The sequence below is a fragment of the Harpia harpyja genome, chromosome 1 (genome assembly GCF_026419915.1).
Source record: "Harpia harpyja isolate bHarHar1 chromosome 1, bHarHar1 primary haplotype, whole genome shotgun sequence".
NCBI lineage: Eukaryota > Metazoa > Chordata > Aves > Accipitriformes > Accipitridae > Harpia > Harpia harpyja.
In genome coordinates this window covers 87,410,774-87,438,438 of record NC_068940.1, presented here as the reverse complement: position 1 = coordinate 87,438,438, position 27,665 = coordinate 87,410,774, and the positions used below count along the sequence as shown (strand labels likewise).

The following is a 27,665-nucleotide window of genomic DNA, read 5'->3' as shown; positions in this document are numbered from 1 at the left end:
GGATTCATTAGGTACCCTGTACTACTTCATCCTGTCTTCATTTCCCAGCCCTCCTTTCTTCTCAAATTCAAAAATTTCTTCTTCATTTCCTGGCATAATCCACCTTTGTTTGATCTTGGTTTTTAGGTAGCTTAAGGGATACAGTTATGATTGCTTGGATTTCATTTTTTCCCTTCAGTTCTACCGCTAAGACTGAGTAACAATAAGCATCAAAGCCATTTTATAAAACCATTAGCATTTCAAGCAACTTCATTCCATTTTGTCTCAAACCTGGTCACACCTTTGTTTTAATCACATTTTACAGATCTCCTCAGATTGTTCCCATCTTAGAGTTGAGGCAATGGAAATTCTCTAGAAAACCAAAGCTTGAAAGAGAAATAATCACAGTTACAAAAACTCTAGGAAGACTCTGGACAACTGTCACAACCCTCCATAGTGCGAAATATAAGGACAGTGTGCTAAACATTGTGCAATGCTAGATTCCTTGGATTATAAGATAAAAGTCAAACCTTTACTTATACTGACTGCCTAAACAAATGCAGAACATATACAGTAAGAGATGTAACAAAACAGTTTATGAATCAAGATCATAAAAAGACATTTGCAGAAATGAGAGAACCTCAAATCTGTCATATTTTTCCTCCTATAGAGAATACTCTGAATACCATATTTGAAGATGCGAGGCAAAATCACATATCAAATTTCAGCTTTTTATTAAGCAGCTTTAACTCTTTAACTCATCTTCTACACATCTTAAGTGTATAATCAAGGAACTTCAAATAGTGTTGATAACTCTTACCACTTCTTGTCCTTGAAGAACCATATTTTAGATCATCTTTTTAAAAAATTTTTTCTTTTCTTCCCCCCGTCCCCATTAACGTTCTCCTTTATAAGTTGGGTTATGGAATGAGGGAAGGAATACAGACTTGTTGTCCAAATAGGAGGTTCATGCCCCCAATAACTCTAGAACCAGTGGTGACATCCATGTTATGTCCTGACCTCAGAGGACCCACTGGGGAGGAGCTGGCTAGGCACAGCCCCCTGAGTGCCTTGGAAGGTCTGTGCATGCCATCAGCCATGGTGAAACTGGGACATGGGCAAAACTCTCAGGACCACAGATCACACCAGATACTGCCAATGTATATTTGTCCAGGATGCCTTTTAGGGGGATGGTGAAGCACCTTTCTTTTCATGTATGTCTGTGTCAATCTATTTATGTACACTCTGAAACAAGTCAGATGGTGTAGAGTTGTTTGGCACTCACATTGCCTTACTGAATGTTGACTAAAACTTTCAGTTAGAACAGAAAGTACTGCTGAGCTGCACCAAAAAAGTGACTTTGCTAGTTTTCTCTGTGGCCACTGAAACAGAAAGAAAATAAAACTCTCAGTCCTAAAAATGAAAGCAATTAATCTGCTCTAGATGTTCTCACACTGAATCGGTGTTTAATACAAACTAAAAGGAAAGACTGATAAATTGCTTGCCTCAGATAAGTATCTATCAGTTTGGATACTTATTCAATATTTAATTAAATTTCAAACTTTTCAGGCAGTGGGACCAAACTTCCCTTACACATTGACACATCTTATCTTGGAAGAATTTATCACTGCATGTGGCCAATCCTGGACAAAGATGTGCTTGGAAGTGGAGCACCTTACTCTAGTCAGCCACATGGATCAAAGTGCTGTTTGAGTGACACAGTGGGAAGGCAGGAGCTGTGCTGGTGGGACTAACTTTTCTTTGGAACTCTGACAGTTAGTGGACAAGGTCAGAAGCATTTTTCTATTCACAGTGTCACAGTGTTTACAAAATCAGTTCCATGAGGCAGAAATCATGGAATCAGTCTGTGTGAAAGTCCTCTCAGTTCTTCAAAATGTTAAGATTTGTTTATGAAGAATTAAAACATTATCATTACAGCTGTCTTGAAAAATAAAAGCCCCAAGGCAAAGCCAATTCAGCTGAATAAAACATCTGGAATCTTTCAGAGATTTTGTTTGTTTTAATCAATAGTTCAATTTAGTAATTCACCTCTAATACCACCTTTATTCTGTATATAAAACTGAATGTAAGGAATGGGAAAACATATCTTTTAAGGGATTCTGCTGAGACAAAAATAAAAAAATTGGGAAAAAAAAAGGAAAACAAGTACACATGTTGTAACTAAACACACTTTTTTGAAAAAAGCAAGGTTCTTTTAGGGCAGTACGATAAAATCGTAAGACTAGCAATAGTAAATTCTTAATTCTTATACAATGACATTAAAACTTTCAAGGTTTTACTAAATATTTCATCTGTCACTTCTTCAAAGTGACAAATCTGCACGTCAAGGATTGACATGAATATACCCTACTAATCGTCAAAGAGTATCTTACACTTTTTCAGACGTATAAGAGAGTGATTACTGTCAGTCAGGTGTCATCCCTACTTTGATGTAGTGAGAGGTTCACTGAGATATAACTGTATTTCTTTTTTGTGATATTTACTTTTACAGCTTATTTGTATTCTATTAGAATATTATTTTCAATTGGATTGTAGCTTTTGGGCTTGTAGAAATATAGAACACATCCTCTGAGATATTAGATGAACTGGACAGGCTCAGGGGAATCAAAACACTAAGGCTGAAATAATAGTAAGCTCTTTAGATACTCAAAGCTCGATTAAGTATTTTTGAGCTTCACTGAATTGATCCTGAGCAAAGAGACATCTTTAAGAGGAATGCTGAAGTTCTGTCTCTATAATATCTGATGGATACAACTATTTATTTCTTAGAGAATGCCAAGGAACCAGATATCTGATTTAAATTTTTAATCTGTAGTTATGAAATATATTCTCTACAAATTGAGAGCTCTCATAACTGACAGGTCTTATTACATTAAACACTTCAGTGAGATTCCCTCTTTCCCTACTTCTCTCTCCAGTGGTCACCACCTTATATGTTCAAGGACATATAATGTTATAAATATATATAGTATGGTAGGGATGTAGAAGATAAAAGTTCGCAAACAGATTCATCAGATCTTGGTGTTTGCATTGCCAGCATAGATATGAAATATCTATGTAAGTATTCAAAAATATTTACTGAAATATGCAAAATTGAATATTTATCCAGTGACATTCCTCCATGTACCCAATACTGCTTCTTGAATGTTACTATATACAGTTACATGTCACAGGAAGCTATATTGAAAGCAATAGCCACCTTTCCTCTTATAGATGCTTACTTTAGAATGAGATAAATCATGCTCAAGACTCCCTTTGATGTAGTGAGTAAAACCCCACCATCAAGAAAGAGAAGCTAGGGTGACTGTCGCAGTGGTTGCGCTTTAAGTAGCAGGAATGCCGCCCACACTGGGACAAATTACAGTTTAACAGCAGGTCCTGCGATATTAACATATTTCTTAGAAAAGAAATCTACATGCTGGAGAAAGTGCAGTGATCTCTTTCTAAGATGTCTTTCCTGTGGTAACATAGAAAAAAATTGCTTACGTAAAGGCAAAATGATAGGTCTGAAAACAAGCGTGAGAGCAAGCATCAGCCACACTTCAAATATGTAAAAGAGAATTTGTAATAACTTCCAACCTGTCAAACAAATACAAATAAAACTAAGGTAGAACAGGAAATTCAGTGGCATTTTTTCTCTTCTATTAAATTTTTGGTTTTCAATGAAAAGCCCTCAGATATCCTTCCATTTCTTCCCAGTGCAGCAACTGTTACATAATTCAATTCTGGTTTATAGTTTCAGTAGTTGTGATAACGTCTGTTCCCTATTTCCACTTCTTTGGTTTTTCTCTGGATGTTGCAGACAGTGCAGAAATTCTGTCTGTGTTTTCTAAATGGATTTATTCCCTACAGCCAAAAAGCACAGAGCTAATTATCAGAAGAATATAAATCTTTTTCTGTGAACTAAGGAAACATTGCAACATTAAAAAAGGCAAATCAAAGGAAAAATATAACCACTGAGTGACAAAACAACTGAAAATAAGAGAACTCCAAGGGATGTGTGGAAAAGCATACCTTCCCCACGCCTCCTACAGCAGAAATTCAGTCTGAATGTGTCTGTGTGGAAAGGGATATTTTAAGATGAAGTCTAAGAAGTTTCTATAGCAATGGCATCACATATGTGCCAAGATTTGTTGCCATTAGGTTGGCATACTCAGAAAATATGAACTAGATGGTATGCTTTGAAGTATTTTAGTATTGTTTACCATGATGTGCCTTCTTTTGTCTTGCTACATGGTGTCCTGTACCTTTCTCCCTCATATGACCACACCTTCTCTGGATATTATTTGTAAGACCATTCAGGCTCTTCAGCTACACACAGGAAAATTTTCTTTTCAAGCTGAAAAGATTAACTCTTTAAGATTGGTCTTTTCAAGACAGCTGGTCTCTCTAGAATGGTCTTACTGCATCGCTATTGTCAAGAGATTTCAAGTCTTACCTGAAGAAACACTTCATTCCTCTGTACAACAAATCTTGGTACAACTTGGAAGGAGGAGACTGCAATTTGTGTAGAGATTAAATTCCAGGTGTACTGAGTTAAACAGACTATACTATTGACTAAGGCAAAGTCTAAGGTTAAAAATGTGCAGCTAGCGAGTCAGGGGAGGATTTTCATTAGTTGTTAATTCCTTTCCATAGCCCACAAACTCCTAAAACAGCTAGGCTGGAAAAAAAAAAGAACTCGTTCTTTTAGTAACACTTGAAGAACACAGTTGGTGTATAAAGCATTAAAGGGATGGAAATCCACGTAAATCATTTTGTGACTGCTAATAAACTTTTTGATAACATAGTCCCTCTGAACTCCCTATTGAGCACAATTCTGAACTGAATCACACTGTCAAAATGCTCAGAATAATGTTGTGCACAGCAGAATCCTTCAAATCTAATGAGTATTTCCATGTCATAAATAACAAGAGTCTTCTGTTCACTGATCAATGAAATGAATTAGATGGTTCATGTATCAAAATCTAAATACTACCTCTTCTGGATCACATTGGAAACTCTCATTTAAAAAACCTTTTCTCCCATACAGATCAAACTAAATTAAACTAGAAAACAGTAAGATACTGAGCTGTGCTATTCAGTTGAAGGAGTGGAAGGCAACAGTGAGCAGCTGAGGGGAAGACCAAATAACATCTAAATATGGGCTGCAGATTTTCATTGGATAAATGGCAGAGTAGCTTTATCATTTGGACACTTAATAGAACAAGTAATATTTTTAGTCACCTATATGAGACAGTATAAATGTACAGAAAACAAGTCTAAGCAAATCATTTAAAACCTGAAAGATGCTTCACATTTGTGCCTTGATTTATTGATTCAGCCAAATATAGATTGAGCGCCTGGTCCATTTCACTGTAATTTCAAACAACAAAACACAGTTTTAAATAAACCGGGAAGTTAGCTATATAAAATGAATGGTGTTGTACAATTGCATTAGCCTAAGTTTCCACTGTGGTTTCATACAACCTTTCCACAATAGCTGTCTCTTCCTACATTTCAATGAGAAGAGCGATTAATATCCAAAAAATGTTCATAATTATTAATCATAAAATGGCACTTGTGGTATCAAAATTTCCCCTACTATTATAATGAGAAATGTGTGGTGACATTTAATGTTTATAGAAAAGAGATGATTTTGCAAGGAAATAAAAATAAGGTTATTTGCACTCTTTTGTTCTCCATGCTTTTAATTGTATTCCTGTGATTATGTGTTAGAATTAAAATTAGTTTAAAACATTTGACTATTTTTATTCAATGAGTACTATGCAACAAACAACATTTTCACTAGAATGTTTTCCATTATAAGATTTTTTTTTCCACTTTTATGATTTTGAAAGTAAAGCAAAAAAATTGGCCTTATAGTTTAAATTTATTATGAAAATCTAAAAAGCATCCACATGATTTTTTTATAGATATAGTCTCAGTGTTGGGTGGTTGGGGTTTTTTTGGTAGGTTGGGGGGTTTTTTGGTGTCCTCACTCTCTTTAGAAAACAAGACCCCAATTCTTCTAAGAAAATCCTCATATTTTGACCACACCCAGTTATTCCTGGTCCACATTAAAGCCCAGCATTATAGCTAAAGATTAATTCTCCTTATTTATTAATTCCATAAGATCCACACATACAATAAAGGTTTTTTTTTTTATTTGCATTAGCCTTTGAAACCTTTCCATGTAATCTAAAACTCCTAGAGCTAAAGAAAAATTAGCATCACAGATAGATTAGGAGCCTCAACTCATCTGATATGTGGGAGATAAGAAATGCAACTTTCAGTATTCATTTCCTTCTTTTAGTGCTCCTGCTGAAAGCAAAATCAAATATACTCTGCAGACCACACAGTTACACCCACATATTCCAGGGATGTAAATGGTCTTTTTAATTCCTGATTTTAGTAGTACTGAAGTATCATCTATCATTACTTCATTAATTCAAACTGAAAATCACATTAGCATGTTTTCTTCAGTCTTAAGAGTAGTACTAACATTCTTTATATGAGCTCCTTGTTTCTTTAATTTTGCAGATATGGCCTGGCAAAATTTGCAGGAAAATATTACAAAAGAATGAGGCAAGGTGGGAAGTGCTGAGGGTAGCTGGACAACCTGAGGTGTGTGACTGAACATAAAGGCCAGTCAAAAGAATTTGAGAGTAAAAACCTAGATAAGACACTCCTATGAATGGACTATGGGGTTTCCATGAGTTTGCAGGCAATTCATCTCTGAGCTGCAATGACCCTTTCATAGGCAAGCAACACAAAGTTACCAGGTTATGGTAAGGTTTGTCTCCATGGTAAATAAGATAGTGGGAAGAAACAGAAGCCTCTCAAAGCTCCCATTACATTGACACTATTAGTCTCTGCTGCAAATGATAACTGCTCTCTACCACCATGTTGGATGTCAGTGCACGCAATGATAACAAAATTCTACTTAAAGCAGCCTTTCATCTTCCATTTAGTTCACCATTACATAGTGCAATGGGGTCAACCTACAAACAAATACACATACCGATTATTACAGTCATAAATATAAGTACTAAAAAATACCTAGTCTGACTCTTACATGAAATGAATTGGAATCAGATACTTCCATCTTTGTGAAAAAACTACAGCAGATACAGAAACACAACTGCTTTTTTTTTTTTTTTTTTTTTTCTGAAGGTACCCCAGATTCAAAGCTGAAGGCCAGAAACTGAAAAAAATTCTGGAAGCATAAAAATTAGACTCTTCCTGTTAAGACCCTTTATTTATTCATCAAAGTAATTTTAAGCACACTACAGCTTGATACTGCAAGCCTGGCAAAGATCAAAGACTACCAGAACCTAGAACATCTCCAAAACATTAAAAACGAACTGTGAATTAAAAAGAAAAGTTGCATTAAAGGAGGATAAAGCTGGAAATAAATTAATGTTCTACAATAAGCACTAGTGCTACCTCAGTGCTTGCTGAAGTTTTCTAGTATAACATCTGTTCAGTTCAGTCTGTGTTTGACAAAAGGAAGATACTTTTCTCAGTGGAAGACCAAGGGGCCTTGGGCTGTAAAAAGAGATTAGAAAGGAAAAAGGGAAAAAGAAAGCTCTTCCACTTTTTCTGAGGTTAAATGGAACTCCTAGAAATGTTCAGTGTGTTTGTTTCAAGTGGAGTTGTTGTTGGGAAAATTAGACATTTTCTTGGGATTTCAGGTCTGATCAATGCTATATGCTTTCTAAAAGATATCAGAAGGCACCAGGTCACGTTGCATTATTTGTTCTTCTTTTAAAAAAAGATATGTTAATTAAATTTCTAAACTTACCTATTTAGAAGAAGAGATATGAAAAACTAATAAAAATGCTCAAAGCTCAAAGCTGCCTCTATCATTTAGACAAAGTCCTTTTGTCTTCATAAAAATATCTGTTTCACAGCTGCTATATAAAAAAGACCTGATTTTGATGTCCATTGCTTCAGTAAAGTCATTAAACAGCAGCTCTATGATCCTTAAAAGAACTCTGCCCTGAGACATACTTAAATCACAACTTCTGCTGTTGAATGTCTGCCCTGAAAAGTGTTAAAAAAGACCAAAAGCAGTCTGACCTGCTGTCGTGGTTTAACCCCAGCCAGCAACTAAGCACCACGCAGCTGCTCACTCACTCCCCCCACCCAGTGGGATGGGGGAGAAAATCTGGAAAAGAAGTAAAACTCGTGGGCTGAGATAAGAATGGTTTAATAGAACAGAAAAGAAGAAACTAATAATGATAATGATAACACTAATAAAATGACAACAGCAATAATAAAAGGATTGGAATGTACAAATGATGCACAGTGCAATTGCTCACCACCTGCCGATCGACACCCAGCTGGTCCCCGAGCGGCGATTCTCCGCCCCCACTCCTCCAGTTCCTATACTAGATGTGACGTCCCATGGTATGGAATACCCCATTGGCCATTTTGGGTCAGGTGCCCTGGCTGTGTCCTGTGCCAACTTCTTGTGCCCCTCCAGCTTTCTCGCTGGCTAGGGATGAGAAGCTGAAAAAAATCCTTGACTTTAGACTAAACACTACTTAGCCACAACCGAAAACATCAGTGTTATCAACATTCTTCAGATACTGAACTCAAAACATAGCACTGTACCAGCTACTAGGAAGACAGTTAACTCTATCCCAGCTGAAACCAGGACACCTGCAAAGATTCCAGAGATGCTTCAAAGCCTCATATGCTAAAAAGCAGCAACGTAACCACCATCACTCTGTGAGCTTATGAGCCGACAAATCAATAAAGTAAATCCCAGACATCTCTGATTTGGGGAACGTGTTCAGTGAAACAGCACCGGAGAACTTTGCAGTGAGGACGACACCAAAAGTGCATTTTTCGTCTATGTCACAATGTGCAATATGGTGCCAGGTTGGGACAGAAAATAGGATAGTGGTATTAGCCATGAGAGGCAGGGCTTGCGATTCCAGCTATAATGGTACAGTATATTGCTGTGTTGCTTCGATGATTCGGTATGCATCGTGCTGTCTAAATCTCTCAGCCTACTCAGTTTTCTAACCAGGCACTGCCCTGCCTGACAGAGACATGCCCTTAGTCACACTAATCCTTTACTACTCGTCATCCTCATCTCCTAAGGGAGAAAAAGGTCAAGTTCTCAAAGAATTTAAACAAAAAAATGCTTAATAATTCACATACGAATATTTCTCTGATATGTGTTTCTAGAAATGTGATGATTTTAAATTACAAATCCTCTGATGAACCTCTTGTCTTCACGAGTAAGATTCCAAAATACAAGAGTGATTCTTTAACCCTTCTTCAAAGACTTTTTTCCTCCAAAACACATCCAAATGTATTATTCCTGCTCACCAGCTCTTTGGAATGAGTGCTTACATCTTGTTGCAGTGTAAGAATACAATGAATTATACGCTTCCGATAATTTACAGTTAAGAAGATTGAAATAACTTCCTAATGTACTCATCTGAGAAAATAAAATGCACTGAATGGTGTCTACCCTTATCTACGGTTGTGCATATTTGTTTGTCCCTTATGTATAAACTGTTTTTGAGAAATGATGCTTCCACTGAAAACTGACTTATTTTTATTTAATCATTGTCTGAGTCACAATTTACTTGGAAATATGTTTATGTCATGGGGTCAAAATCAGACCTACAACAACCCTGTTTGAAACAATGCCTAAAAAGGTGGAAAGTGCTGCTTCAGATTCTGCATTCAGTTCAGGCAATATAAATACAAAACTGTCTTGCTCTGGGAACTAAAGCTACCATAAAAGTTAATCTTCCTTTCTTTCTTGACAAGTAATACTGTATTTCACAGTATCCCCACTGATTTCCTTTAAAGCTCCTGGGGCTAAGGTAATACTCCCTTACTCTGACTCATTAGTCAGATTGGATATTTCATTGACTCAGATACAACTTTTAATAACAGTTCACAGGTCAACAATGGGAGTAAAAATTTTAAAACTGTGTCCCTTTTGAGAGCTATAGATACTCATTAAATAAAGACCATTACCCATGTGCTGCTATGTGGAACCAAATTCTCCTGAATGTGTATTTTGCTGGATTTAATAAAGGAAAACTATTTGAAATAAACAAAATACTAGGATTCAAAGGAAAAAAAAGATAAATGTAAGCTACTGAACATACAGCTAGATAGGTTCATATATCTATTTCACCCATATACAAATACTAGAAAACTTTACACTTCTGCCTTAGATTTAAAGAATTTCTCTAAAAAGTCTATTATGTCTTAAGAGGGGAAGTGAAAAATCTACATCTTGTACATTGTTTGGAGCATAGAATCATAGAATCATTTAGGTTTGAAAAGACCTTCAAGATCATCTAGTCCAACCATCAACCATGCCCACTAAACCATGTCCTGAAGTACCCCGTCCACTCGCTTTTTGAATACCTCCAGGGATGGTGACTCAACCACTTCCCTGGGCAGGCTGTTCCAATACCTGACAACCCTTTCAGTAAAGAAATTTTTCCTAATATCTAACCTAAATCTCCCTTGCCTCAACTTGAGGCCATTTCCTCTTGTCCTATCTCCAGCCACCTGACAGAAGAGACCAACACCCACCTCACTACAACCCCCTTTCAGGTAGTTGTAGAGAGCGATAAGGTCTCCTCTCAGCCTCCTCTTTTCTAGACTGAACAGCCCCAGTTCCCTCAGCCGCTTGTCATAAGACTTGTGCTTCAGGTTTTGAAGTTCAGCAGACTCTTAAGTAAAACATTCAAGCAAATCTTTGAAAATTTAACATTTTTTCCTCTAGCTGCATGGAGGTCAGATAATTTGCTTTGAGGCTACCTGAAACCAATGGAGTCTATAACTTCTACATTAATGTGAGGAGTTGATTGTTTTTCATGCAGCCAGTAAGAAGAATCAATGTAGAAATACACAGTCTATTTTAAGCTGTGAAGTAGAATAAGTTGTTTCCTCAGACTTTATTCTTGAATGACTTCCCATAGAAGTAGCATCAATGATATCGATTCGTGAAAATTTCTTTTTAAACTACTCGATCCTAGAAATACAAAAGTCCAGAAGATATCAGCTGGCATCTGCAGCTTCTCTGCTGCAGGTTTTTCTGTTGACAGCTCAGGACAGTAGGCTGCTCCACTAAAAATAACCAGGGAATTACAAAACCCACCATGAGTCATCTATACCTGGGCTGTGGCACCTGCTAAGCTATATGTTTGTACAGTACCAGCCCTCTCCCCTCCTCTCTACCTTAGGCTAGCTAAAACCCATAACAGCATCAAGGGAACAATGGAGACGGCTTCCAGCTTTTGCTGAGAAGTCGCAGCAGCCAGCTGACAGGGTCTGTGCTGCATCAGCCCAGAGCAGCTGGAGGATGCTGGCTCCTGGCTCCAGCTGCCTCTTGCTCTGGCCAGGTTAGTCTGTCCCTGCAGCAGTGTGAGTGCTTCCCTTGCCATCAGCTGGCCAGGACCTCTTGTCCTCCTGAATATCATTATGTCTTTGCTCATTTGTAACTGGATGGAGTTAATTAAATGCCTGAGTAAGGTCCACTGGAGCTTCCTAATGAGATCCTTTGTATATTGGCCTTGTCACAGTCAGCGGAGGTAGTTACTAATGGCAGGTTTCACCTTCCTTGCATGTCTGCATATTTTTTTTTTTTGAGAGGCTTGTTTGAAATCCTTGGAAGAGGCCCCCGCTAAGTGGATTAAATCCTAAATTATCTTTTTTTAATGACAATGTCTATATGCAGGGCAATTAACATTGATCCCACAAAAATCATCTTCAACAAATGTTTTTAACCTTTGATTGTTCTTCCTTTCCCACTGTGATACCTAAGACTTGCTGCTTTTTTATGATAGAAACAGCTTAAGCAGCAGGAGGAAACATGTTCAGATCAGCAGAACAGTAAAATGTATCATTCCTTTCACCTAAGAATTCTTGCTTGCCTCTTTAGAAGCATGTTTAAAAATAACTCTGTTTCTTCTGACTCATAAAATAAACCAGTACTGAGTGCTGACAAAGAACCCCACCATCATGGCTAGAACAGGCATAGTAAGTATGCTGTGCTTCAGCTTCAAAATATCTCCTACAGCAGATTGTATTCTCTTACAACTGCCACAGAGAAGTTTAGAAGCATCTCAAAATCTCACTGCACTAGCAAAGTTTTGACTAGTTATATCCAGGTCTCTTCTGGTTATATTCTGTTTGCCTGGTGAGCTTTTGCACTGCTATTAAACAATTTGTAATTTTAATTTAGCTGGATGGTGAGTCGGATATTGCAGTCTCCATAAATAGCTGTAATGTCAACATCTTTCATTTGTATAAATGTTGAGGGGGTTGATTTGAAGAATACTGTACTTTTGCAACTAGTTCAATGGCCCATAATTTTGATTGGATTATTATTCCGTATACAGAGAGGTCTGTACAAAGAATATGTAGTACAATTTAAGGAGAAAAACCCCAGTGTAACTGCAGAGAAATTCCCTTAGAAAATGATTTTTCTCTGTGACCACTTTAGGGGTGGAATGTATTGGCTTTGTGTGGCAAGGTTTTGGTAGCGGAGGGGGTTACAGGGGTGGCTTCTGTAAGAAGCTGCTGGAAGCTTCCCCCGTGTTCGAGAGAGCCCATACCAGCCGGCTCTAAGACGGACCCGCCACTGGCCAAGGCCGAGCCAATCAGCGATAGTGGTAACGCCTCTGTGATAACATTTTTAAGAAGGGAAAAAATTGGGACAGATGGAAACGGCAGCCAGAGAGAGGAGTGAGAACATGTAAGAGAAACAACCCTGCGGACACCAAGGTCAGTGAAGAAGGAGGGGGAGGAGATGCTCCAGGCACCAGAGCAGAGATTCCCCTGCAGCCCGTGGGGAAGACCATGGTGAAGCAGGCTGTCCCCCTGCAGCCCAGGGAGGTCCATGGTGGAACAGATATCCACCTGCAGCCCGTGGAGGACCCCACACTGGAGCAGGTGGGTTCCCGAAGGAGGCTGTGACCCTGTGGGAGCCCCGTGCTGGAGCAGGCTCCTGGCAGGACCTGGCAGGATCTGTAGCCCCATGGAGAGAGGAGCCCATGCTGGAGCAGGTTTTCTGGCAGGACTTGTGACCCCATGGGGGACCCACGCTGGAGCAGCCTGTTCCTGAAGGACTGCACCCTGTGGAAGGGACCCATGCTGGAGCAGTTCATGGAGAACTGCAGCCCATGGGAAGGATTCACGTTGGAGAAGTTTGTGGAGGACTGTCTCCTGTGGGAGGGACCCCACGCTGGAGCAGGGGAAGAGTGTGATGAGTCCTCCCCCTGAGGAGGAAGGAGCAGCAGAAATAACGCGTGATGAACTGACCGTAAACCCCATTCCCCATCCACTTGTGCTGCTTGAGGGGCTTGGTAGAGAATCTGGGAGTGAAGTTGTGCCCGGGAAGAAGGGAGTGGTGGAGGGAAGGTGTTCTGAGATTTGGTTTTATTTCTTATTACCCTACTCTGGTTGATTTGTAATAAATTGAGTTAATTTTCCCCAAGCTGAGTCTGTTTTGCCCATGACGGTAATTGGTGAGTGATGTCTCCTGTCCTTATCTCGACCCACAAGCTCTTTGTTATATTTTCTCTCCCCTGTCCAGCTGAGGAGGAGGGGAGTGATAGAACGGCTTTGGTGGGCACCTGGCGTTCAGCCAGGGTCAACACACCACAAAACCTTAACATAAAAGTTCATGCTTGGCTATAGTATCCCTTTTATGATCCTGCAGTTTTATTGGTTATATCGTAATCTGAGATACTACTTTAGTAGTATGACAGATAATATTCTTAAGCTTCCTGAATGTGGACAAGCAACATGAACATTAAGAGAAGACACCAATACATGCCATGAACTATGATTTTAAAAAGATGGCTTTTTATGCTTGATTACTGTTTTTCTTCCACTGTGATATTCAGGAGGAGGAGAAATGTCTTCCTCATTCTGCCTCCATATGACATTTCCTCATCATATTGTTCATTACTGTGCCATTGGTGGCTATGGTGTTCACTCACAGTTCAATTTTTAATGGACATGACGACTTTAGCTAGAGGCAGTTTACTAACTTGTCAAACTTGAAATGGTAAATTCCTTCCCAGGTCATCTCCTCTTCCTTACATTTTCTACTAATCACAATCTACTGATCTGCTTTCACTGACATTAACTTAACTTTAAATCAAGAGATACTCAAACTGCATGGAAATATCTTGGTATTGCAGTTTGAGCTAGCAGGTGTAGCTTCAGTATGACTTCCCATGACTATGTGTTGTTTAATTAGATTTTATTCATACAGACACTGCTAAATAGAAACTCTATAATACTGACTTACAAATCCTTATAAGCAACATAGCAGGTAAACTAGGCCAATCTGCAATACAATCTGGGATACAATAATGAGAATAATTTTTCCTACCTCCATGCAAAATTCTTGCCTTCATTAAAAAAATTGAATAAGAATAGTAAATCATTACTCAAATGTCTTCTTTACCTTTAAAAATCTCTTTAAGATCCCTGTAGCAAGGATTTAAAATAACATAAAAATAATGTCTGAAAAGTTTATTAGGATAATAAAATTATACATTGAAACATATATAAAATTATATTTCAAACAAATATTAGAAGTAGAGTAGAAAAGAGTCTCAATGGGGATAACTATCTAGTAAAAGTCTGCTCAGGTCATATGTAAAAAATAAAAAATAATTAAATCCCTTTGTCCATCCCAAGGGTGGAAAAAATAATTACGAATTTAACTACTGGACTTGAACCCTTCAGAGACAGTATCCCAACAGAGAATAAATGTCTCTCTAACTCATTTTAGGTAGTGTGGTTTGTTTGATTTTCTTTTATTTCACTTCTTTTGTCTCCTGTTTAACAGAAGTATTTGATTGTGTATTATTAATTTCACTGCATGTAATAAAATGAGATATAATTATGTTTTTAAGGCTACTGTCCATGTTGCAACATACTTAATGTGATAATTACTGTATGCAATCAACAGTGATAATTTAAGTGCAAACTACTCACACATACCTAATGCATCTGCTCTTTATTTTCCACCAAAGTTAGTTTGTAAGTTAGTTTACAATTAAAATTAAACAATCCTAAAATGCTCATAATTACAATATTTGGGTGGTACAAGATACAACTTTGAATAACGCGATGAGAACATAATTTGAACTTTGAGTTAAAATTAATGTTTATTTTTGCAGCTTACTCATTTTAAGCAATGGGATCTATTTTTGTTTTCCTTTTTGAATACATTACGAAAGAGAAGTTATTTTCAAACAACAAATTTACTTTTTTTTATCTGCTTGCCCTCTTTATGGATTTGAGATTTTCTAGGAAAAATAGCTGTATAAATACATCCCATTAATTACAGCTACTTGATGAGGGGACTATTGTCATTTGTAGGTGTTTGGACTAATCCATGAAAAAATCTCCTAATGTCTGTCACAAGGCTCATTGTTTTTATATTTCAGACAGACTTAGCCTAAGTTGTGTCTTTAGATGTTAAAGACTATTGAAACATTTTATATTCCAGGCTTTTGAATTATTCTTATAACATCCAGAACATTTGAGAAACAATTTTTAGCAATTCATTTTCAAGGATGAAATATGATTTATCATTAAAATTGAAGGCAGTCAACATGTACATTGGAAAGAAAACAGAAATTTGAATGCAGTTCACCAAATTAATTTCTATCCCAAGATTTTATTAGAGATACTGAAGAAAGAGAAATTAATAGACATATGGCAAATAAAGTGCACCATGATTTATACTTGAATAGCCAGAACTCCCTACACAGATACAGGTAAGCACAAATACACAAACTCTCATTTGCAAAGGTTTCTGCTGCATCTAGAAGTGGTATATTTGGCCATTGTGTTGGAACACCATTAAAATGCCCAATGGTATTAAAATGCATAGCATGCACAGGGAGGTGAAATATGTGCTTTTGCTGCACTGATCATTAATTTCTACATTTTATTCAGAATCATATTATGATTTAAAACTTGCTTTTACAAGCATTTAATCCTTTTTCTTTTTAACGAACAACAAATGAAACAGTCAGTTTTCAAGGAACGTATCAGTTTTCATTTGTAACTGAATAACTAAATAGTTTTTTCTTTTTTTTTATAATTTTTTGGTCATCGCACATTTAGTGAAGAAACTGCCATTTCTAAAGAAAATTGATTATGTATTCTGTACCTGTCTACATAAAAAGATACATAACTTAATACAGTCATAATTTTGCATTTTATTCTCACTTTGTACAGGTTGCTAATTCATTTTTTTGGTGCATATCATCCCATCAGAACAATAGGGTTATATACTGATAGCTACCGATAGGCATGGCAGCAAAATATGAAAATAGTTCTCACATGGAGAATATCAAAGAGAAAGGCACTGTATGTGAAAAGGGAAAATGGAAAGAGGTTTTAAAAAGATTTGCTGTGGCTTTTCAGAGAAACTTCTTTTGGAAGAGAAATGGTAAAAACATTTTTAAGAGACTAGAATAATAAAAACCAGCACTGAACTAGGAGGTGTGTGTGAGCTCTTCCGGTCTACAAGCCGAACACCAGAATGTCAGAGTGCCAAAGCACTCTGCTGGAGCACATATACCCTTACAGATATCAGATATTCAAAATAAAAAGTTTGGTTTATTACCTTAATCAGAACCTGAATACGTCCCATGGCTTTTGATGACTTGAAGTACCAGAAGCTCATCACGCAAGTCCCACTTGATTCTTTCCATCTGGAACTCTTCACGTGGGCTTTTTCATTTTTTAGGCCTATTGCGGTGGCCTCAAGGTACAGGAATTGTCCTGAAATTAAATTATGTATTACTGAAAAATTGTTTTAGACTTTCAAATTAGATTCCAAAACTCAGCAAAGTAAATGCAGAGACATATTAAGTATACTTCCCATATAGGTCCTATACTAATGAACCTTGTCTTAGGGTAAAAAATGACCAGGTCACATTCCTTGTGTACTTGTTATACCAGGAATAAACTGGGAGCAGCTTAAGATTTGGATGGGCCTGTGTGGAAGAGCGAGAATGATTCCATGTTTCCCAGCTACTCTGATGATATGTCCTTGCTCAATGGCATTAGTTGCTATTTTGACAGTACATCATACAATATCCACACTGTGATAAATTTCAGGATGAAGTTTTCTGAAAGATAACCTTCAAAATAGCAAGTCACACTATACAAAAAATGGTGAAATAGGCAAAAAACATTCATACATTTATAAATCATTAGGTATCCCTAATGATTCATATTACCTTTGGCCATCTGTACTCTTTAATGTATGAATATTAACTCACATTTAAATTATTTAATCAGAGAAAATTGCAAAAACAGATGCCGACAGTTAATATTATCCAACACTAATACGGTCCTTGAGTTTTCCATTTTTATTTTTAATCAGAAGTATAATAAATTCTGCAAGTTTTCAAATTCATTTTTTTCCTTGGTACAAAAACCAAAACTGTAGTTCACATAAACATAAATGTAGTATAAATAACACACTGTTAAATTATAGTTGCACATCTACTAAAGTTTGCATATGAATTAGAGAAAAAAATTTTACGCCATTAGAGAGAGAGTAAAATGGGTTCATTCTAACTTTGACACTTCTCTGGCTAAGTTACAACCATATATGTTTGCCATAATATCATGGGATGAGAAATTTGCTTTTGCCCTGAGGTTAAGCATATACTTAACAAGTGTAGTGACATTTTCATGGTGATATTTAAAAAAATATATATAATTAGAAAATGCAAATAAACTTTTTTTTTCTACATCTGCTATTTTGTGTGTTAAAAAAAGCCATGTACTTAAAGAATACAAGATACAAAAAGCATGCCATATCAATGTCTACTAGGAAGAGGTGGCTAGACTGGGTTGAGTGCTGGGCATGCTGATGTTTGTTAACGCCTGTTTAATATTAGGCAAATGACTTCTGTTTGGAGGAAACCAAAGCAAAGCAAACCAAACCAAAGCAACCCAACCCCCAAAACTTTCATAGTCTTCTGTGGAAGGAAACTTGACTGATTGAGGTGGCAGGCAAGGGACACTGAAAGGCCCCTTGATCTGAATGACTGGGACCAGCACTGTGGGACAGTGGACTGATCACATTTAGTCAAGCTTGGCTAGGAGATAATAGGACAAATCACTTAATTCCAACCAGAATGGTGTATTTCCAGTCATAAGCAAGTTTTCAACATTTTAATGTTGAAAATGGAGGTGCTAATAGGGGAGTTAGAATTAAGCAATTGCTAGATGTAAGCTCAAGAGCTGTGGTTTTGGAAGTAAGTGCTGAAATTCGTCTTTGTACAAGGACTGATCACTGAATACTGCAGTATCCTCTACCACATATGACAAAATTTTAACAGCTGAGCTAAATTTTGTTTTCGTTCTTTCATAATGAACACAATTATTAATTGCTATCAGTTCTAACAATATGGCCAGATACCACCTTCACCTCTAAAAATTTGACCACATTAAAATTGTGAAAAGTGAAATTAATTTTAAATATATTTATTTGAGAACACAATTTCAAGACTACAGAGCAGCTCTTGAGTAAGAAATGGAGAATGTGACCTGTTTGATCACTCACCACAACAAAAACACTTAACTTTGAGATTATAGGGTAAACTTCCAGGCTTGAGAATTAGATCAGCAGTAATTTTTTTCATATGTGGAGCAGATTAAACATATATACCATGGAGACACATAAATCTGTGTTCTAACAGAAATGGCTACTTTAAAAGCCAGATGAAAGACAGGGACACATCACAGGGCAATTCTCTTGTACTACATCTTACTCTGAGATCAGTGAAATGCAGCCAGGCTGGACTGTCTCAAAATTTACAAACATATGAACGCATAATCTTTGTGATTATTTGTGCCTGTTTCACCCTCAGTCACCCTGGCAAGCTTTCACTAGCCCCTGAGTTTCTACATATCTTCAAGTAAACTTTGGGTTTATTGGGTTTTGCCCTTCAGTAGGTCATGTAAACATTTAACAACTACTAAATCCAAGTCCCACACCTTTCTGCAACTCTGCTGTAGAATATTTCAATTTAAGATCAGTTCTGAGCTCAGCTTCGGTAACATCTTTGCCTGAGCTATGGGACCTTCAAAGACAGAGGATGAAGGCACAGAGCTTGTAGCAAGAACAAGAACAGATAACTGGGTGCTTTGGCCAAAACAAACCAGGAGCTGCACTGCTACTGACAAAGGAGGTTTATTTATTTAAATTTATTTATTTAAAATTGCCTAAAATTAAACTATGAATTGTCACTATGGGTAACTTTAAGCTTCCTGGAAATAAGCTCAAGCTCTGGAGGAGCGGGACCCAGTGGATCTCAGAGCTGAGCTAACTCACCCTTGCAAGCTGCAGCCAGACCAAATGCCTCTCTCCTGACAAGTTACAAATTATCTTGCTTGATTCATACAGCAATACTTAAAGGAGAAAGAACTAAGAATCAATTTTTCCTAACGTAAATTCATTTTACAACAGTAATTAATATTTTGATATCATTACACATTTAATTCATTAAAAATGACACCCTGATTAGACATGTTAGAACCCCCCTGCTGCCTGTGAAGGGAGGTATGAGAAGCTCCATGAAGACAATTACATCTCATTTGTGAACTGACAACATACCAGTTCTATTTCCAAGCGTGTGGTCCCCAGGAAGTCTAAGACTTTGAGGCGAGCTGACCCCCAGCACCCAGTTAAAATTGTCTGCCAGGGAATTTTGCCAGCCACATCTGCCTTTCTCAAAGGTGCAGGAAGTTCCGCATTCACTCTCGTCTGTATTATCCCCGCAGTTGTCTTCAAAATCACAGCTTTGTTCTGGTCTGTAACACTTGCCGTTCTGACATTGCCAATAGCCGTGTGAGCAGGAGCCTGAAAAGAGAAGAATGGGGGTGTCCTGGTGAATCGCATTGCCATGCATCCCAGCAAGGTTACTGGAAGGTTACATCTGAGAAAGTTTGATATTTAGGAGGAGGAGGGTGGTCCAGAGCAGTTTTATTAAAAGCCTTTGGTTCCCCTGAAGTGCCAATCCATTATCAGTTTATTTCTTTTGTATTTCGTCAAGAGATTGCATAAATAAGTGACTGTTTCCCTTGTAAAGCCTTTGAGGGCAAGTTCCAGCCAGGCATTCCTTCACTAACAAAGCTTTCTAGTCTGACTTAATTGCTGACATTCTCCTTTCATGTGGTGTAGGATTAAACCATTTCATTTTAGCTGCAAAGTTGAGCTTAGTTTAGCAGCCCCAATTTGGAAGAAAAAGCTTTTCTATTTTAACTACAGAGGTTTGCCTTTTAATGGATTTCTTTTTTTTTTTTTTTCTGTAGGCGAGTTCAGTGGGTTGAAGCTGTCCTTTTTGTGCAGTATCCCTGGCATTATTGAGGGATAATTCTGGTATTGTACAGCCTCAAAATTGTAGGACTCATTTCACAGGATCCATTTCCAAGCTTCATGTATTCATTTCAGATCAGTTTCTGAAGGGCTCTGGATAATAAGCAGCCCCTTCAGTACATTCTCTAATCAGGAAGGGAGACACAACATTCTGAAATGGACCCTCCCTATTTCCTTCGTCCATTCCACTCTACTAGAAATAAATGCACAAGCCTAATTTTATTTAAAAATAAGAGCATCCCTATATTAACTTATCAGACATAAAATTAAAATATGCACATGTATGAAAGTTGTATAAGTATGGGAAGAACCTGAGTTAATTGATACTGAAAATCACATGGTGCTAAAAACCTGTTTCCATTACCACTACCTTAATTTAAAGGAGGACCTGATGGAGCTAAATAAAATTCATGTAAGGCTGGATTTTATTAAGAGGTCAGAATAACTGATTTATTAACAAAAAGAATGTAAGAGATGGGTGTCGTGGTTTAACCCCAGCCAGCAACTAAACACCACGCAGCCGCTCACTCACTCCCCTCCACCCAGTGGGATGGGGGAGAAAATCGGGAAAAGAAGCAAAACCCGTGGGTTGAGATAAGAACGGTTTAATAGAACAGAAAAGAAGAAACTAATAATGATAATGATAACACTAATAAAATGACAACAGCAATAATGAAAGGATTGGAATGTACAAATGATGCGCAGTGCAATTGCTCACCACCCGCCGACCGACACCCAGCCAGTCCCCGAGCGGCGAATCCCTGCCCCCCCCCACTTCCCCGTTCCTATACTGGATGGGACGTCACATGGTATGGAATACACCGTTGGCCACTTTGGGTCAGGTGCCCTGGCTGTGTCCTGTGCCAACTTCTTGTGCCCCTCCAGCTTTCTCACTGGCTGGGCATGAGAAGCTGAAAAATCCTTGACATTAGTCTAAACACTACTGAGCAACAACTGAAAACATCAGTGTTATCAACATTCTTCGCTCTGAACTCAAAACATAGCACTGTACCAGCTACTAGGAAGACAGTTAACTCTATCCCAGCTGAAACCAGGACAATGGGGTATTCAGTTGGTGTGTTGGCAACCTCCATCTCTGGGACTTTGTTTATGCTAGACTCTAAATTACAAATGCCCCAAACTAAGTGAAAAACCATTGCCACACCCCTTTGCTGCAGGCTTTGGGTAAAGTGAAAGCAAGCCTTGAATGGCTACAAGTTAGCTAAAGAAAACAAGCATTAACCCCTCTTTTTAAAGTAAAAAATCCTCCTAACACATATGCATTAAAAATAAATAATTAAATACAAATAAATACTGAAATACCTTAGAAATATCTAGCAAGTTTTCCAGGGAAATTATTCATTTTTAATTCACAATTTCCTAGTAACATAAAAATATGTATCATGTTTGCTCTAGAAGACTGCGTATGATTTGGCTTTTAACAGTTGCTCAGAGAAAGGAGGAAAAAGTCCTGAACAGAAAAGAGTAAGCCAGAATAAAAGTCTGATAATGACTTAGAAAGTCAAGAGCATCAGGCAAAGGTCTCCAGAGCTGGAGACAAGGAGAATGGGTAGGCTCTGACTAGAAGAAAAAGACTTGTTTGAAGTTCACAGCTACAAGTTTATGAAAGCATCAGTGTGATTTTTTATTAGTACACTTTTAATATTTATTAGTATTTATTTTTTAATATTTATTAGTATCTCTGAAAATGGTCCTGGCCAAAAGAATGCAGTAATTGCATCGGTGTATCAGGCACTGTCTAATTATTGCAACCTGCAAGACAGTTGGAGTCCATCTGAAACTTCTCTCTATCAATCTGTTTCAGAATTTCAATCATCTGTGTTGTTTCCCAAAGGACAACAGAGATTTGTTATAAGATTGCTGCCTAATTTAAATGGCATCTATTTTTAGGAGCTACTTATTATAACCCTACATTCCTTTTATGTGATTGCACTAAGAATTTAAGCATAAAATGTATTTTGTCAGCAAACTAGGAATTTAAATTTCAGGATGCAGTCCATGCTTGGAAATACTTTTCCTTGCTATTCATTGTGATCAATAACTGCAATAGCTATTGCATTTTGAGGTCCCTTTGTAGCATTGCTTCCAATTTCAAGTCAGAGAAAAAGTGGAGTTGAAAAGTAGAAGTCTTTGTTTTCTGAGGAAAAACAAAAAAATCCATCTTGAATCCTGGCATGAATGAATCTTTTCAAGCATGTGTAATGAATGATATTACACTGTCTAACTGAGTCTGGAACGTGACTTGTTTCTGGATGTACTTCCATAGTATCTTTTCTCTTTAAATGACGTATTTCTAAGGCTTTATAACTGTAAAAAAAAAACCCAAACAACCAAAATCCAAACCAAACACACCTATAAGAAAATGTTTTTTCTGAGCTCTCTTCCTTTCTTCCCTACTTTTTCTCAAACCTAATAATCCAAACTCTGTTATATAGGTGCTTGTGGGTATAATAGGGATATTTAATTGAGAGGAACTTCTCCTTAGCAAGGTTCAGTAACTTTTTCCTCCAGGCAGTGTTTCTTAAAGGTTATTAGTAGGTAGACTTATTGCCCTATGTGGTAACGGCATCACACACTAGGCTGCAGTGCCCCCAAAGGAGCTGTTACGTCTTTCAGATCAATAATCTCTGAATTGAGGAGGATTTACGCAACAGAGGAAAACAGCTGCACCAGTCCATAATCCCCTTGTTTTATATACCCTGAGCAAAATCAACAGATGCAACATTTATATTTTAAAATATGCAATTAGGACAAAGATTAGTCACCTCTATTTTATAAAGGTGTTTCTCTTAAATGTATTTTGAAAAACAATGTACCTGCAAATATCAAGAGAGAAAATAATATTACTAACAGAGCTGAAATATGGCTTATCTTCTACATCAATGAACTTTGAATAGTAATAAAGATAACGTGGTATATAGGTTGCAGCATTGAGGCAGAACAGCAATAAATTACAGAAAAGACATTCATATTAGGAAATGGGATCTATGTGTATTATTCATGTAAACTTCAAACTCTGGCAAGAATGGTTGTGTTCTCAAAGAAGTAATTCCAAAGGGGAAAAAATTATTCTTTAATTTTTGAAACCATAGCCTGTGTCACAACAGGACTTTTCTATGAGATAGCTAATTTTTATATCACCCTCTATCACAGTAATAACTTTATTGCTTTTTTAGCTCCTCTCTGAAAATAAATTAAAATTTTAAATACTCTAAAATAAATTAACTCCATAAATGTATGATAAGATGATGCACAAGCACTCTTATTTATTTTTTTATTTCACTTTAGTGGATGAAGACATATGAGAAGGACTCAATTTCTTCCACTATCACTTAAAAGCTCTTGAGATCTTCAGATGATCTTTTTACATCTCTGTTCAGAAACACCTTATATTTAAAGGTAATTTTTTTATCACTCAAATTCTTTATCAGTTGTTTGTTTTCTCCACAATATTTAGTTTGCTTTTTATTTCAGGATGAGAATCCCTCATCCTTCCCTTTACAAAGGTAGTAGCTAATTATTTTTTTTTTTAATGCCACTTATTACTTTACCATTAAAATTCATTACAAGTCCTTACAAGGTGTTTGAACTCATATCTGAGTATGCAATGATTTCATTTTCACTCAATACTGATGAAAGCAAATTGTTTCATATTTGCTTGGATTGGCCATGAAAGATTCCTAAAGGACTTGTCTGATTACACACTTACATTGAGTGACCAAATGGAACCCAATTAATGTAATTTATCAGAGACAAGCTTCAGAAATAGCTCGACCATGTTCTTTAATTACCTATAAGAACACAAACAGAAAGTTCTAATCTAGTAGAAAAAACCCAGCATTATGTGCTGGAAAATGGAAGTTAGTGAAGTTAAAATTAAAATAAAATGATTGAGTAATTAACCATTGAACAGATAACCAAAGACTGTGATAAATTCTCTATCAGTTAAGGGCTTTAAATAGAGGCTATTTTTTTTCCCAACAGATATGCTTTAGTTTAGCTTAAAACTATTTGATAAATCAGGGAAAACTCTAGATGAAAACCTGGTTAGTGTTATACAGGAGGTTAAATTGCATATTAATAGTACTGCCTGTTGGTTTTAAAAATCAAAGTGCAGTTGTAGACCTTAATTTGCTTATATAATTATGAGAATTTATAACAGATAAACTAAATGTTTATCCATGCCTACAGTAGCTACAAAATAGAGATGAAAATCTCATTTTTCTCCATTAGATTCCAACCTTCTTGAAGCTGGTCCTTCAAACATCTTTGCTTATTGGAAATAAATTAAGTATGATAATTAAAGTGATAAGGATAAATAAGATCATAACTTCTAGAAAATTGCAAAAATATGATTGTATATGGGATTACACTAGTTATGACTCTATTCGTAAGCATTTAACACTTAATTCTCATAATTTAACTTGTTTCTTTTTCAGTTCTTATTTTATATCAGCATTGCTCTAAAATCATCAGCAAGCTAATTCATGTTGTAGAATGACAGGAAACAGATTGGTAATAATGATATTACAAAAGTTGTTAAACTTGCACTTCTTAAAATTATTATATTTATTGGTATCATCATCTATGTTTTCCAAACCTAAATCTAATCAAATGAATGGGATAGTTTGCACTTCTCAGAAGTATCAGAATAACACATCAGTAGGCTTGAAAAGCTAGAACTGCTTCAAAATATTCTCAAAAGATTTTATTCACATTCACATAGCTAGAAGTATACCTGTTCCTATATCAAAGCTCGAGTTCCTGTAGAACCATAATCTGGTACAGAGGCCAGAGTAATTAATCAGCAGGCTAAGAGTTTGACATCCCAGGGATAGGGGCTTTCTAGATAATTTAGATCTCTGAGTTTTTCCCTGCAACAGTTACTCCATTATCATTCTTGCTCTGAGTTGACATTACTGTATGACTGAATTGTATGTGTCCTCAAAAAAAAAAAAATTTTTAACTAGAACATCTTTCCTCTAATATCTCACTAGTATAACCCAAGGACACAGAGTAAAGTGCTCTCATCACAGTTGATGATGCATAGTAATAATGGCTTGTCAGCACAGGAATGTGAAAAATGCATCTCATTTCAAAAGCAGAGCTTTGGAAATTACAGGAATTTTTAAAGACTTTCAGAAGTTGAAGTGCTGTGAACAAAGACGACTAAAAATCTACTACACATTATCAGCTCTTTCTTTGTATATAGTCTGTTTTTTCTAGGATTGAGTGCAAACATTTGAATTTTTGGTTTTGCAAGCCTCTGAAGTACCTTGACATATTGATTTGCATTCTGAGCAACCAAAAGTTTAAAACACAGCAGCTTGAGTTCATTTGCAAAAGGGACTTCGAGAAGAAATTGTTAACCTAAGCTTCTCCCATGATAAAAAGCTGATGAAGGCTTCTCCAACAACCAAAGCTTCCTCAGTTGATTTCTTATCTTGTCCATTTCCACATACGAACACAAGAGAATTCCTTTCCAGTAATCAGATCCAGTAATATTCATCCTTAGAACCATTAAGAATAAAAAATACAAAGAGCAAGGTAGCTTGTAACTGTTCAATGTTATTGTCTCTATCCATAACAGAGCAGTAAAGCATCTTTTGTCCGTTTGCTGGTACTTTAGTATTTCTCATTAGGAAAGGATGGTTATTTGTCAGTCGCTCAATACACTTTAAGACATACCCAATCTGTGACACATTCAGTGTGCCCTAACATTGTGCTTTGCTGTATTTAAGGTTAAAAGAAATTCTGAAGGATAAGGGGAGCTGAAGGCAAGATGGGCACTCGGTGTCTCTTCATACTGAGTTTACTGGATATACTATAGCCAGGGCAGGTGAACTCTAAAAACAATATTATAAAGAATAAAAGCTTCAGTCTCAAGTGCTTAAGTGTATGCAAATGTGCATTCAATCAAAATAAATAAAAAAAAGCAGGTTTTGACTAGAGAAGGTCTCACTAGGCCTTTTTAACTCCTCCACTATTACAGTACTGGTATACTTATACTGTTAGTAAAAGAAATGGTGCATACTTTCCGATATTGCTTGAGTAATTCTACACCTATTTAGTCTATAAAACATGCTAGCAGGTCAGCTTAAAAGGAAGTTTTCAGTTAATCTCTTCAGATGGGAAATCCCCATGGTGAATAAGAAGAGACCTAGGCCTGGATTCTTTGACAGATACTCCTTCTATTGCCATAGCATTAAGACTGTTTTGTTCCTTGCCAGAAACCCACAAGAAGATACAATACATGTTATAATGATTATTCCAGTGCTAATCAGATGGTTTAAGTCTCCAACATAAAGAAATGGAAGGAAAACTGCTGTAACAGGACATACGGATAATGGGAACAGGGATATATTAATTCTTATATGTAATCTTCCCTTTCCAAAGCCAAGCTGAAATTTAGAACCTATCTTCTTGAGGGTAGACAAAGAAATACTAAGACAAAAAGGAATCCACTTCTAGTTTTTAAACAAAGCTTTTTCAGAAATAGTACTCATCATATGCATCTACTACATTGAAGAGGATTAAATACTAACTAACCTGAAAGCTTAACTCACTCACCTGAGTTTATTCTCAGTAAATAAAATAAAATGAACATGTTCCAGCTCAAACAAATTAAACCTAAGTATTCACTGCCTGAACTCCTTAGCAAAGACACAGAAAGAAGAAATGTTCCTTAGGTATAAAATCCACAATCCTAAAAATATGTCAAACATTTTAAAAATCTTTTTTTCTTTTTTCTTTCATTTGTGACTTTTAGTAGTAGTATGCATTTTTAGGTCAAAAGGTTTAAACTCAGTCTTGCATCTCCAGCTTTCTCCACCACCAGAAAGCCGCCATACAACCCCATTGCCCTGTAAGAATATCTTAGTGCAGCAGATCTGGAAGGAAGCCAGTCAAGCTGCCTTCTGAAGATCTCCAGCCTTGACTCCAAGTTGTGGCATGCCCTTTAGAAGTACAATTCAACAGCTCACCTAAGAAGCATTGTATAATTTTACACTGACACCTTGCCTGAGCAGCTAAATGTTATAGTGCTTTTACCAAAACCTGAACTGATGTATAACTGATGACATCTCTGCCTTAGAGCTCAAAGTGGTTTAGTTCTGACCTCCAGTTTAATGGTCCAATTTTTACCTGGTGGTTTGAAGCGTGGAAGAAGGTATGGCATTTGCATTTCCTGGTGCCTAGTGCAGACTCTGGTCAGTGGTTTCACTGCCTATGTTTCTGATGGGAG

The 27,665-nt window shown here is 36.8% G+C and overlaps 1 protein-coding gene across 1 annotated transcript in view; it reads right to left on the bottom strand.

Annotated features, from left to right (window-relative positions):
* Positions 1 to 27,665, bottom strand: part of MALRD1 (MAM and LDL receptor class A domain containing 1) — a 296,040-nt gene that overhangs the window by 127,864 nt on the left and 140,511 nt on the right. The window contains exons 26-27 of the mRNA XM_052803955.1: positions 19,640 to 19,885; positions 16,631 to 16,788 (exon numbers count right to left, since the gene is read on the bottom strand). Of these exons, the coding sequence (XP_052659915.1) occupies positions 16,631 to 16,788; positions 19,640 to 19,885 (404 nt within the window). The remainder of the gene's footprint in view (positions 1 to 16,630; positions 16,789 to 19,639; positions 19,886 to 27,665) is intronic.